The sequence below is a fragment of the Echinops telfairi genome, unplaced genomic scaffold (genome assembly GCF_000313985.2).
Source record: "Echinops telfairi isolate 266 unplaced genomic scaffold, ASM31398v2 ScPeMD7_655;HRSCAF=1070, whole genome shotgun sequence".
NCBI lineage: Eukaryota > Metazoa > Chordata > Mammalia > Afrosoricida > Tenrecidae > Echinops > Echinops telfairi.
The window spans coordinates 27742704-27757312 of record NW_022104553.1 but is presented as its reverse complement, the minus strand read 5'-3'; the positions used below and the strand labels follow the sequence as shown (position 1 = coordinate 27757312).

The 14609-nt window shown below is 50.0% G+C and overlaps 1 protein-coding gene across 1 annotated transcript in view; it reads left to right on the top strand.

Annotated features, from left to right (window-relative positions):
- The window catches only part of LOC123521953 (zinc finger protein 234-like), a 34519-nt gene extending 26171 nt beyond the window's left edge, over positions 1–8348 (top strand). Inside the window, exons 3-4 of the mRNA XM_045292413.1 lie at positions 3624–3750; positions 5446–8348. Of these exons, the coding sequence (XP_045148348.1) occupies positions 3624–3750; positions 5446–7331 (2013 nt within the window). The 3' untranslated portion in view covers positions 7332–8348. The remainder of the gene's footprint in view (positions 1–3623; positions 3751–5445) is intronic.
- The last annotated feature ends 6261 nt before the right edge of the window (positions 8349–14609 follow it).

Below are 14609 nucleotides of genomic sequence, written 5' to 3'. Positions count from 1 at the left end.
GGGGGACTGGGTGTCACAGCAGGAAGAGAGAGCAAAAGGATCATGTCTGCTTCTGTAGGGAGATAGAATCAACCGTGTGCTCCCTTTAAGGCAGCAGAGCTGCTAGGGGAGAGTCTGTGGGAATGATATTTACAGCAGGATCATGTACCTGGCCTTTACCTCTAACTTACTGAAGTGAAGGCTTTCCTACCGTGGAATGCCACTTTCCCAGAGTCCCTCTGTGATCAGTTAGGGAATGTAGCCCTCATCATGTTTCCCTCAGTTAGTCTCCCACAATGGTTGGAAAACAGATTTACTCAGTAAACCTCCACCCAATCCAATTCATAGTACAAAGTTAATGTAAAAAAAAAAAAAAAAAAAAATCCAGGTCCTGCCCAAACAGTGACATTTCTAGCGATACATTGGGCAGGAGCCACTCAGGAGGCAACAAAGCCCAGTCCCTGTTGCTGCGAACCCCCAGGGGTGAGCAGGAGGCCCCGCGTTTGATGTCCCTGTTTGGATTTGGGTGAGCACAGGGTCCACATCTAGAAATACTGCTGGCTCCCCTCCATTAAACCCTTGGGGGGAAACCTACGTCCAAATGGGGCCAGAGGGGGAAAAACTGGCCATCACTCTTCATGCTGTGAGGTCCTTATGACCTCTGGTTAGACATGATTTCGGTGGTGTCTACCAAACCTGCTTTGCAGACGGGAACTGAGGGCAAAGGCCTGGGGAACTCTGCCCTTCAGCAACTGATGAAATTCTGGGCTAGAAACTTTGCAGGTACGACCGCTTGGCACCCGCCACTTGGAAGGTAAATCCCTGGCTGCTGTTGAGCGTTGCTTGAGACTGCTTAAGTAACAGGAGGACAGCAAGCCATCCTGAAACCTGAAATCCCCATACTAGCGTAGGGGCTGGCAGAGAAACACTGAACAAGGAAGATGTGCCCACAATAGTTTCACAGTAAAATGGCAGTGGTCTCTACAATAAAAAGGGCAATGCAGGGAGGTCCGCCTGTCCGTGAGCAGGCAGCTCTTTCCCCACAGGTCCTACCATGGAGCCACCCCACAGGCTGCCAGAGCCCATTGCCACGTGGATCGAGCCAGCAAACCAAACTCAACTGCCTGACTCTGCGCAACCGTATTACAGGACAGAGTAGAACTACCCCGGTGGGTTTCTGCGACCCTGAAGCTTTACAGGAATCGAAAGCCTCGTCTTTCTCCCACAGAGTGGCCAGTAGCTTCAAACTACTGACCTTGAGGATAGCAGCCCAACTCGTGGCCCACCATGCCACCCGCACCCCTTTGGCACCTGGAGGGTGCTTTCAGAAACCACGTCCTGCTGACTAGAAGGCAAGTTCCAGGGCACGTGGACAGCGTTTGATGTGGAAAGCACCCCCTTTAGGACCCACCCCAAGCCCAACTCATGCCCTCCAGTGGCTGCCGACTCAGCACAGCCTAAGAGGACAGGGTAGAACAGCCCCGTGCGTTTCTGAGTCTGTAGCTCTTAGCAGTAGGAAGGTTCCTCTTTCTCCGGTGGAGCGGCTGGTGGCATCGAACCGCTGACCTTGTGGTTAGCAGTCTAGTGCATAACCACTGTGCCAGCAGGGCTCCTTCAGGACCAACTTCAAAATTGAACTCAGTGCCATCGAGTCAGTGCTGCCTGATGGAGAACCCCCTGAGGGTTTCCGAGACTGTAACTGTTCCTGGGAGTAGAAAGCCCAGCCTTTCTCCCGTAGAGCTGCTGGTGGTTTCGAACTGCCGACTGTGTGGATCACAGCCCAGCATGTAACCACTACACTGCCAGGGCTCCCTTAGGAACAATAGATGATGTTTATGAAGCACCAGTTCAGTGCCATCCACGGTGTGTTAGTCTTGGGTAGACTAGGGAAACAAGTCCACAGAAACTCATAGATATAAGAGAGCGTTTTCTATAAAGGTTAAGTGTACATTAAGAAAGCATCCCAACCCAGTGCTGTCCAAGCCCATAAGTCCAACATTAGCCCATATGTCTGACACCAATCCACAAAGTCCTCCTCCATCTCACAGAACACACGCAAGGATGCCGACTGCAGGAGGAAAGCCGAATCAGTGAGTGTGTAAGCATCTCAGCGTTGGCAGGGGTCTCCACACGGCTGTTCCAGCTCCCAGGGCTGCATCAGGGTAGGTCCATGTGGCTTTTCCTCCGAGATGTCTTGCAGGAAGTGAGCCTTGCCAGCTGAACCAGGGAACTGACTAAGGCAGCCGCACCCTGATCCGACCATCAGAAAACAAGAGACCCAAGAACTAGAAAGGCAAGGCTCACTGAGCCATTTATCCCTCCTGCCCTTCAGTTAACCCCACATGTGTTTATCGGCCAGGTTGGCACAATCAACCTTAACTATCTCACACTGCAACAAATGACGTGTGTGTATAGATACATGTGTTTTTCCTTGTTTATTTTTAAGAGATTCACATTGCACAAAGTATTGTACACAGAGAAGACCAAGATCCACCGGGGAGCGGGACCCAGGTCCCCAGGCTAGTAAGGGGCAGGTGGTAGATCGCTGGGACTCGGCATGGCAGCTACAATGCAGTGCGTTCCGTGTTGGGATTCGTGGATGTGTGTGTCCTTTGAGAGTTGAAAGCTCTGAACTACATGTGGTTGAAGACAAGACAATGTCAAGCGCTCACTAGTTTGGCCAATCTTGAACAAACGTATTAGCAGAGGCAGTGTGTGGTCAGAGGGTGGTGAGGTGGGTGCTATCAAATTCAGCGGAGACGGAAATGGAGCAGGTGACAGTCTGAACAGTAAACCGCGTGTGCCCACCCCAGCATGCAACTGTGAGGTTTAGGGTTATCTCTGACCCAAACGAAAAAAACAACAACCCCAGTACCATCTAGTCAATTCCAACATATAGGCCAGAGTAGCCTTGAGCCATAGGGTTTCCCAGGCAGTAAATCATTATGGAAGTTGACTGCTTCATAGTTTGTTTTCCCTTGGAGCGTTGGATGGGTCCAAACCACCAACCTCTTGATGAGTGGCCCGATGTTTAACCCTGTGTGCCACCTGGAGTCCTTCACCCTGAAAACACAAGGGCCTGTTTACCCCCACACCCCCCACCCCACCCCGTGGGAGATAGTGACAGCAACTTACTCGTTGTTGCCTGTGGCATGTGGCTCCTGCCCAAATTCTGGTAAGGATTACATGGTTTGGAAAAGGCCCCGGGTGCTTGATGTTTCACTGTCACACGCTACACGCTGGGTGAGGCTAGGGAATGTCAATGTAGATGCAGGGGTCCTCAAACTACGGCCCGCGGGCCACATGCGGCCCACTAAGGACATTTATCTGGCCTGCCGGGTGTTTTTCCCCCTTTTGTTTTTTTACTTCAAAATAAGATATGTACAGTGTGCACAGGAATTTGTTCATAGTTTTTTAAAAACTATAGTCCGGCTCTCCACTGGTCTGAGGGACAGTGGACTGGCCCCTGTTTAAAAAGTTTGAGGACCCCTGGTGTAGAGCCTCAGAAGACAGAAAAGGGCAGAACATCCCCGTGCGCATAGTCTTCAGACTCTAGACCTGTTTCCCCCTTGCCCCCACTCCTCCCACACGTTACAGAGAGACAGTAGTTCTCACCCTGGGTCTGTGTGGCCTTGATGTTACAGGAATCAGTCTCATTCAAGGACGTGGCTTTGGTCTTCAGCGAGGAGGAGCTTGGGCTGCTGGACCCCGCCCAGAAGAAGCTGTACCAGGATGTGATGGTGGAGAACTTCCGGAACCTGGTGTCCGTGGGTGAGGGCAGCCTCCTTCTGGGATGCCTTTGATCTCAGATTGTCAAGGTTTTGAACAGGTCTCAGGACAGTTGGTGACCTTAGTTTGGGGCAGTGACTCTCCGGTCGATAATTTTTTAATGAAATAAAGCAGAGGGAACTCGCCGAATGCATTAGGAATGCACACACCCCCACCCCCAGATCCGGCCAGAGGGCGGGGTGGTGTGAGAGTCAGTGGGTGGCCCTGTCACACATGCAGACCTGGGTTTTCAGCAGGCTAACCGACGCGTTAGTGTCACATATTTTGTGTGCGTCTCTGGGTCTTCCAGTGCATCGTCTCAGAAGAAAATGTGTTCCAAACACTGCTTCTGTTGACTTTCGGGACTCCGCAGCAGAAATGGAAGATCCAAATACACGACGCCAGTTTGCGTCTCGCTCACCAGCCTCAGACCCAAACCATTGCCACCGGGTCGGAGTAGACCCGCCCCATAGGGTTTCCGGGGCTGGAGTCTACGTGGAGGCAGACTGCCTCATCGTGCGCCCCCAGAACAGCGTGGGAGTCCCAACGGCTGACCTCTCAGGTGTTGGCCGAGGCGACTCACTGCGCCACAGCAACCCGGAGACGAGGGAAGCGAGATGAGAGCCAGCCCACCGGGAATCCTTGTAGATGGGTTCACCACATGTCCACTTCGACCTTGTCCTGTAGGGTCACTGTGAGTCAGAATGCACTCCATGGCCAGGGAGTTTAAGTTTTCTTTATTGGTCCAACTAATCTACATACCAACCCCCCCCCCAAAAAAAAAAGCCTGACCACACACGCCATCGAGTCCATTCTGACTCAGTGACCCTAAAGGACGAGGGAGAACAGCCCCCGTGGGTTTCGGAGACTAATTCTCCGCAGGAGTAGAAAGCCTTGCCTCGGTGGGTCTGAACTGCGGGCCTTGCTGCTGGCAGCCCAGTGCCTCCCCCACTCTGCCCCCAGGTCTCCTCTTTCTCTGTCGCCACCCCTCTGATCTAAATGGCCAGGCCTGCCTTCCTGAATCATCACAGTGGCTCTTGTGCTGAGTGCTGCATTCCCATCTCTTACCGCTGATAATGCTGTTTGCCACGCAGCCTCCAAACCGACCCGTGGAAAACAGAATTCCACCGCCCCAAACACTTGGTGGCTTCTTATTGAAGCCATGGCATGAGGCCGCGGCTCACCTCCTTCGGATCAGTGAGGAGGAGAATCCACCTCCACGCCCACAGGGCAGAGGTCAGACTTGCCCCCACTGCCATCCTTTGTACTCTGACACTGGTCCTGCCCCCCCACCCCCACCCCCAGCACTCCATCGCCCTTTTAACTTACTCCTCCTCCACCTGGAATTCTCTGTCACCTGAACGTTTTCCTGGCTGGCTGGCTTCTTTCCTTCCTTCCTCCTTCCTCTCTCTGTTCACTTTTAATGTCTTGAGAGAGGCCTTGTCTGATCACCCTATTGTAAATGCCAGCCTTTCTCTTCTTTCCGTGCCTTGAGTTGTCGCGCGCGTATAAGGATGGGAGCCCCGGTGGCATAGTGGCTATGCCTTTGGCTGCTCTCCACAAGGTGCTATGCAATGGGAAAGATCACTTGCGCCATCTCAGGGTTCAGTCAGGTCTGATCCCGTATCGGAGAGTGATTTCTTGAACCCTCTGCCCGTCCTTCACCTGTCTGTGTGTCTGGATTCTGTGTCCTCACAGGAGCAAAGGTCCCGACCCAGATGGAAACCGCTCCCCCAGCAGGAGCCCACGAGACCCTTTCCTGCTCTCGGATCTGGCGACAGATTGCAGCCGTCTTAAGCAGGTCCCAAGATTCCAGGATGAATAGGTCTCAGCTCGACAGAGCCGATGACTCGCCTTCTCCGGGGGTGGGAAGCCCCGCTGCCGATCGCCCGGGAGAGAAACCTCGGCCGTGTACCGAGCGCTCGGACACCTCCCGTGATGCCTCCGGCTGTGACCTTCAGCAGCGTCCACTCTCGGGAGACAAGTCTCACACGTGCAGTGAATGTGGACAAACCTTCCGTTACCTCTCAGTTCTTCGGTCTCATCAGCGAGTTCACATGGGGAAGGACACCTATAAGTGTGGTGAGTGTGACATGGCCTTCAGCCAGAGCGCACATCTGCAGAGCCATCTGAGTGTCCACACCGTGGAGAAGCCGTACAAGTGCGAGGAATGTGGGGAGCGCTTCAGGCGCCGAGTCACCCTTAATGTTCATTGCAAAAGCCACGAAAGAGAGACACTTTATCACTGTGAGGAATGCGAGTGGGACTTTATTTCCCTTTCGGATTTCGAGGAACATGAGAAAATCCACTCTGGCGGAAGACCATTCCGGTGTGAGGCGTGTGGTCAGAACTTTCCTGATGGAACCGCCCTTGCCGCTCATGGCCTGATCCACGTGGAGAAGACGCCCTATAAATGCGAGGGCTGTGGGACAGGATTCATGTACAGCCCCTCTCGGGATCTCCAGAGCCTTCCCCCGGGAGGAAAGCCTCCCAAGTGTGAAGTGTGTAGTAAAAGCTTCATTCCGCCTTTGCCGTATCCGGCCCCGCAGAGGTTCCTGGCAGCAGAGAAACCCTACAGATGCGATGTGTGCGGGAAGGGCTTCAGCCAGAGCCCCTATCTGAAAACCCATCAGAAGCTCCACAATGCAGAGAAACCCTTTAAGTGCGCAGAGTGTGGGCAAGGCTTCAGCTGGAGCTCCAGGCTGCAGATTCACCAGGTGACCCACACCCGGGAGAAACCACACAAGTGTGAGGCGTGCGGAAAGGGCTTCGGCAGCAGAGCGGATCTGCAGATTCACTATCGGATTCACACAGGAGAGAAACCCTACACTTGCGAGGAGTGTGGGAAGGGCTTCAGGGTCACCTCCCAACTTCTGGCCCATTACAACGTCCACAGTGGCGTAAAGCCATTCAAATGCACAGAGTGTGGCAAGTACTTCAGTAGCCGGTCCAACCTTCACACTCACCGTAAAATCCACACGGGCGTGAAATCCTACACCTGCGAGGAGTGTGGGACAGGCTTCCGGCAGGCCGCCCATCTCGTGACCCATCAGAGAGTCCACAGTGGGGAGAGACCATTCAGATGTGAACAGTGCGGGAAGTCCTTCAGCACGAAACCGAACCTTCACGTCCACCGGAGAATCCACACGGGAGAGAAGCCGTACTACTGCGAAGAGTGTGGGAGCGGCTTCAGGCAGGCTGCCCACCTCTTGGTCCATCGAAGAGTCCACACCGGCGAAAAACCCTTCAAGTGTCAAGAGTGCGGGAAGAGTTTCTGTCAGAATTCAAACCTTCAAGCCCATCAGAGAGTCCACACCAGAGACAAGCCTTACAAGTGCGAGGTGTGCGGGAAGAGCTTCAAGTGGAGCGAGAATCTGCTAACCCATCAGCGGGTGCACACCAAGGAGAAGCCGTACAAGTGCGAGGCGTGCGGGAAGTACTTCAGCCACGCCTCCAGTCTTCACCATCACGAGCGCGTCCACACTGGAGAGAAACCGTACATGTGCGATGTGTGCAGCAAAGTGTTCAGTCGAGCTTCACAACTACAGTCTCACCAGAGAGTTCACACGGTAGAGAAACGTTAGGGTGTGAGATGTCTGGTGAAGTTCTTGAAGGTCCAATGGGAGGAACCACAAAGGCCACCCTGGTGATCAGTATCCTGCATGGACTACCCTGCTTCCCCGAAAATAAGACAGTGTCTTATGTTCATTTTGGCTCCCAAAGATGTGCTAGGTCTTACTTTCAGGGGATGTCTTATTTTCCATGAAGAAGAATACGGTACACATTTATTGTTTACTGTTTTATTAAATGGGACCACACACTTCCTGTCTGTCCGGCTGTGCTGCGGCCAACAGTGAGCCGCGCGGCAGTACCGCCACTGCGGTCCTGAGTTACGGTAGCTTGGGGGGGCCCTTATTTTCGGGGAGGTCTTATTTTCAGGGTGATGCCTTATATTTCAGCGAGAGGCAAAATTGTAAGTAGGTCTTATTTTCGGGGAGACAGGAAAAGAGTGGAACATCAGAGAATCCTTACTGGAAAGACTTCTGCACCGTGAAGCTGTCTTAGACTCGTGGCCTCTGAGTTCTTGTAACCCTCAGTTCTCGAGAAAACATTTACTGACATTTGTTGTATTAAAGCTCGCCTTTCAGCAGAGCCCATATGGCAGAACCTTTGTAAATGGTGTAGTGGAAGTTCATCAGGCAGACTTTGGGAGGCTCGGAGGGATCACTCGAGAGAAGCCTTGGGAAGAATGAGCGTTTGATCCGGTTTTTAACAAAAGTAGAATGTTGGCAGGTGGACGTTATGTGTTTGACCAAACACAAAGTCGGCAGCTAGACACCGCCAGCAAAACCCACGGAATTGACGGAATTGACTGGGTAGCAGTGACTTGGGTTTTTTGGTTTGGTGACGATGGAAAGAACTAACATTGATAACGGCTAGAATGTAAACTCCACAAGGGTCAGGACTTGGCTGCTGCGTGTCTGTGGCTTGCTCAGTGCTTTCTTTGTTACGAGAGGCAGAAAGAGACAATGTACACGATGTCCATCCTGTAGCCAGAATGATGACAATAAAAACAGGAATACTCAAAGAAACAAACAGTTTACATGTGGGCAGTCGTTGTACAAGGGGGAGTCCCTTGTCCAGAGGAGGTTTGGTGGCGCAGCGGGTAAGTACTGGGCAGCTGAGGGAGAGGTTTGAATTCCTTGGTGGCTCCCAGGGAGAAAAGCCCTGGAAATAATACCCCCGTAAATATATATATATATATATCATTTTATGGGGGCTCATACAATTCTTATCACAATCCGTACTTCCGTTCATGGTGTCAAGCACATCTGTACATTTGTTGCCATCATCATTCTCAAAATGCTTGTTTGCTATTTGAGCCCTTGGTGTCAGCTACTCATTTTTGCCCCTCCCTCCCAAACCCTTGATAATTTATAAATTATTTTTTTGTCATGTCTTACACTGCCCGACGTTTCCCTTCACCCACTTTTCTGTTGTCCATCCCCCAGGGAGTGGGTTATATGTAGATTCTTGTCATCGGTTCCCCTTTCTACCCCACCTTCCCCTTCCCCCTCCTGATATGGCTACTCTCATTATTGGTCCTGAGGGGTTTATCTGTCCTGTATTCCCTGTGTTTCCAGTTCTTATCTGTACCCCAGTGTACATGCTCTGGTGTAGCCAGATTTGTAAGGTAGAATTGGGATCATGATAGTGGAGGGGAGGAAGCATTAAAGAACTAGAGGAAAGTTGTATGTTTCATCATTGCTACATTGCATCCTGACTGGCTCATCTCCTCGCAACCCTTCTGTAAGGGGATGTCCAGTTGCTTACAGATGGCCTTTGGGTCTCCACTCCGCACTCCCCCTTATTCACAATAATATGATTTGTGGTTCTTTGATGCCTCATAGCTGATCCCTTGGACCCCTCGTGATCACACAGGCTGGTGTGCTTCTGTAAGGTAGTCGAGAGGTGCCAGAGACCAAATCAGTTGAATTAGAGCAAATAGGCTTTATTGGGGAGAAAAACCCAGCCTGGGTGAAGTCCCATGGTCCACAGTGTCCAGGCCGAGGGAGTCGCACTCCAGACTACAGGAGTGGTGTTTATATAGCCAGGGAAGATGTGAGTAGGTTATCTTGAGTCCATATAAGGTAACGTAGTCAGGGATTGGGAAATAAGGTATGTCCCGGTTTCTGGAATGTAAGATATCTTACTGGTTCCGGGTGTATTTGTGCCGGGTGCAGAGTGGTGGTTCGAGAACAAAGTGGGCACTGAGCCAAACGGGCCGTGAGTAAAAGAAAGAAAAAAACTTGCAAAGCTGCTGACAGGTTACCTAGCCAGCTCTGGTCAGCTCCGCAGGTGTGTGTGGGAGATTCAAGGCCACTTGCTACTAGTTGTTTCAGCCAGCTCTGGTCATCTCCACACGGGTAGGGAAGATTCAAGGTCACTTGCTGCTGGAAGCTGGCCTGGTATTGATCCAGCCATACCTGTTCCATGTGGGCTTTGTTGCTTCTGAGATAGATGGCCGCTTGTTTACCTTCAAGCCTTTAAGACCCCAGATGCTATATCTTTTGATAGCTCCCGTAAATCTCACAGCCTTAGGCAACCCGATGCAGCAGTCCCCTTCTGTCCTAGAAGGTCAGTATAAAGTGGAATTCTCTCCATGGCACATAGTAACAGTGTCTTGCAGTCAACTGTCCTTCCCACAGCCTCTGTCTTCATGTGGGGTATGCTGCCTGCAGTCTTTCTTTTGAACCGGCTTGTGATTTTCCTGGCATGCAACCCTTGCTGTGAGCACCTCCCTGTTAAACATTTGAATGGATGGCCAGTGGCTTTTGCTCCAGGCTGAGTCTTACCTGCCAGCGGACTGGCTCCTACCTGGAAGAGGGAGAGGGAATCACGAACTGCAGCAGCCCAAGGCCAAGTCATGCGAGGTGGAGAACAGCATCCCAGTCTGCGTGCCCGTGCTCCCAGACCCAGCTGTTCTTGGAGCAACACATCCCTCAGCGGGGATTGGTGATGGGCTGCACACAGGTCGCCACAGCTCACCCTGACGGGAATGGTTGGGAAAGCAATGGATTTACAAACCACACCAGGATGAAGTTGGAAGTCACAGGAACCTCTTAAGACAGTTGCATCAAGAACATGGCTCAGCGATTGCTGTAGGGTCCCCTGTCTTAGTCCGGGTTGACTAGAAAAACCAAATCATAGACACTTGTGTACAAGAAAGAACTTTATATCAAAGAGTAATTTTATTTTAAAACATCCCAGCCCTGTCCAAATTAAGTCCAGAAGTCCGATATTAGCCCTTATGTCCAACACCAGTCTATAAATCCTTGCGTCTCACACAGCCATGCAGTAATGCCAAATGCAGGAAGATCACCGGCCTTGTGGATCCAGTGGCGGTGGAAGCACCCCAGCGCTGGCTTGGATCTCCATGTGGCTGCCCCAGCTCCAGGGCTCTGGCTTCATCATGTAGCTGTCTCACAGGAATGAGCCTGTAGCCTCCAGTGAGCCATTAATCTGTTTGCGCCTCCCAAATGAGCTCATCAAGCTGTAACTTGATTGACAGGCTAGACAGGAGATTATGTAACTGCCACCCCCACCCCACCCCACCCACACACACACACAGCCTGGCCTCTGCCATACTGTTACAAAGATCTCATGCTTCACCAAGTGCCACTGGGCACCCAATTGGGCCAGCAAGCCTCCTGAAGGAAGTCGTTCAGCTCTGTGGGTCTCTGGGCCACCACACTTGTAGCAGCGTTCATGGTTTGGGAAACCCACCAGATGTACAAGTGCCCTAGTTCTACCGCTGTGTCTCTGACTGGGTGCTGCTGTGTTGGCCACTGCTCCCGTATTTGCTGTATCCAGTGTTACAGCTCTCTCTGCCTCCTGGGTTTAGGAGGTTTTCAGAGCAGGGACTCCGGGTCCAAAGACTCCCCTACACGCCTGGCTCCTTGTCTCGATGGTAGTGCAGTTTTCTGGGATTGGCTCCTTCCTCTACAGCCTTGCCGAGCAACAAAGCTGACTGCCCTGTGTAAGGGTTCCATGTGCCTAATTTGTGTTGTCCAACCCAAAGCATTTTGGGGGAGTCCTAGGACCATCACTAGGAAGACAATTCACTGCTGCATCACCAATGAAACATTTATCAACCTTTAATTCATCATCGATAGCTGATATTTCCTTCCAGATTTGATTTGGTTGTCTTCTGACTGCAGTGGTTTGTTTTACACATTCACTGACTCGGCTTTCCTCCTGCAGTCGGCGTCATAGTGTGTGTTTTGTGAGATGGAGGAGGACTTTGTGGATCGGTGTCGGACATGTGGGTTAATGTTGGACTTGTGGGCTTGGGCAGCACTGGGTTGGGATGTTTTCTTGATGCGCACTTAACCTTGATATAAAATTCTCTCTTATACATGTGTTTCTGTGGATTGGTTTCTCTAAAGTACCCAGACTAACACAGGACTTGTGATGTGATTCTCTGTGCCGCTCACCACCATCAGGCCCACTCTGACTCAGAGCATCCCTAGAGGGCAGGGTAGAACTGTTCCTGAATTTCTAACACTGGGCCTCTCGAAAGGAGTAGAAAGCACCATCTTTCTCCCACAGATTGGCTGGTGGTTTCGAACTGCTGACCTTGAAGTGAGAAGCCCAAGCATAACCCACTATGCCACCAGGACTCCTTCTGTATTACCATATGGAATATAAAACTAGAGTGAATAGGACTCCGAATCAGTTTCTCTTTTTCTTTCTTTAAGCAACAGTTCTCTGTTATAAGAGGGAGGTCCTGGACATAAAAGTAAAGTGAGTTTATGTATGTTGAAGATAAAAATAAGACATATGCTTTGTAGAAAAGGCATTGCTGGGGAGGCAGTATATTATGACAGTAGTGGACCCCCCCCTCCCCCGACTAGAACCAGTAGGGACAAAGCTAGTCTCAGTGCCGTTACACTGATGGTTTTAAGTGTATTTGGTTAGACAGTGTGTTAGTCTGGGTTGACTAGAGAAACAAATTCAGACACTCATGTGTATAAGAAGGACCTTTATATAAAAGAGTAATTGTATATTAAGACAACATCCCAGCCCAGTTCAGATCAAGTCCATACGTCTGATATTAGCCCATATGTCCGATACGTCTGTAAGTTTCTCTTCAGTCTCACGCAACACATGGAGTGATGCCCAGTGCAGGAAGATCACAGGCCAGTGGGTGGAAAGTCCTGTAGCTCCAATGGCAGTGGAAACTCAACTGGGAGGGGTCTCCACGTGGCTCCTCCAGCTCCAGGGCTCTAGTGTAGCTCCATGTGTCTTGTCAGCAGGAATGTCTCACAAGGAGTGAGCATGTGTCCCGCCTCCAGCAAGCTATTTAGCTCCTTAGCACCTTCAAATGAGGTCATCAAGCTGCCACCTGATTGACAGGCTAAACTCCACCCCTTCACTCTTAGTAGTCTCAAATTGACAGCCGACTATGTCACTACCATAGGTGGCTTCTATCTTGGTTATCTCGTGCTGCCTGAACAAGTACTGCAAGTAGCTGTTGATAAGGAACAGAAACTTCTTTCCCACAGTTCTGGAGGCAAAAGGTCCAAGTTCACGGTGTGGCTGCAGAGGATTGTTCCTGGTCTTGTAAATCCATCTTGAAGTAATGCCTCTCTCTGTGTCTGTGTATGTTTGTGTCTATGCTGTTCTTTTTCTTTATATTTTTATTAGCATCAAACGCACATATCATACAATTCAATTGTTCAATCATTTCAAGAAGAACTGAACAATCATTACTACCATCAATTTTAGAACATTCCCACCCCCACTCTACCCCCATGGTTAAGTCGCCTTTAAAATGAGTTGTGTAATCACAACCGGTTCTGGTGCCCCCCAACCCCCGCCTTCATTGTTACTCCCGAAATCCTTCACCCTCCCTGTCTCCCTCCCACCCCCCATCCCCTATAAACCGTTGCACCAGTTATTACTATTATGCTGTTTTTATACAAGGGGGCTTTAAGATTTTTATGGGAAAATGTTAAGGTTGTATAACTCAAGACGTGGTTAGATTTGGGACTGAGCCAACACTCATTGGACTTAAACTGAATGATTAGTTACATTAAATTGCTTTATAGAAGACCATAGGAATGGGGTGAGGATTTCAACATCTATTACAGGGGATACAATTCAATCCACGATAGTTTTTCCAAAAGTTAAATGTAGAAATGACAATGTTGTTAAGTGCTGTGTAGTCAGTTCCAACTCATAGCAAAGCAACCCTATACAGAAAAAAACCCCAAACCACTGCCAGGCTCTGTGCCAACCTCACAGTTGTTCTGTTTCAGCCCATTGCTGAAGCTGAAATCTCAGTCTACCTCATTGAGTACAGATAAAATCATACTCAGCATACGCCAGAACTGAAGACTAAATCCATGGCGCAATTTGCAATATTGAAGGAGTCTCTGGGCAAGCTATTGAATGATGCTGGAAGCAGCCAAAGAAAGTGAAAGGAAGAACATACAGAGTCATTGTTATTAAAAAGAATTGGTTGACATTCAACTGTTTCAAGAGACAGGTAGCATATGATCAAAAACTGATGGCATTGAAGGAAAAGGTCCAAGCTGCACTGAATGCATGGGTGGAAAGGCTCTAGGAATCGAATACCAATTGAAATGTCTCCCCAAAAAGCTGATGTAGTGCTAGAAACTCTAGTCTGTGCTAAGACACGAGGAAGGCAGCTATATGTACAAAGGTGCTTGACACAATGACTGCATGTATGGATTGTGATAAGAGCTGGAAGAGGCCCCAATAAAATGATTTAATTAAAAAAAAAGAAGATAGTTACCTGACCAACCAAGTGATCATTAAAAACAAAACTGTTGCAACAGTACATCAACAGTGAGCAGGCAGAAGTTGAAAGTAGGTTGAAAAGGAGATATTGAACAAGGAATGTCATTCTGGGCATCAGCTGGCTCATGACTAAAAGCAGAGAATACTTGGAAAAAAAAGTTCACTTGCATTATTGGTTGTGCAAAGGCATTATGCGCACAGTCTCTATCCATAACAGATGTAGGGATGACATCGTGAAGAGTGGGCATTCCAGAATACCTAATTGTGCTCATGTGGAACCTGTTTGTGGACCAAGAGGCAGTATTCAGAGCAAAGCAAGGAAATAACAGGAAAGATGTGCTTCAGGGCTACATACTTTCACCCTCCTTCTTGGTCTTTTCAAAGCTGAATGACAAATTAAGTCTCCTCAGTGCTGTCCCCAACAATTCTACTTTGCCCATTCTTCAACCGTGAGCCTCGTTCTGCCCACGGTACTAACCATTGTGCCCCCCTGTCGTTTTCTCCTCTCCTAGTGATCCCACCTGAACAAAACT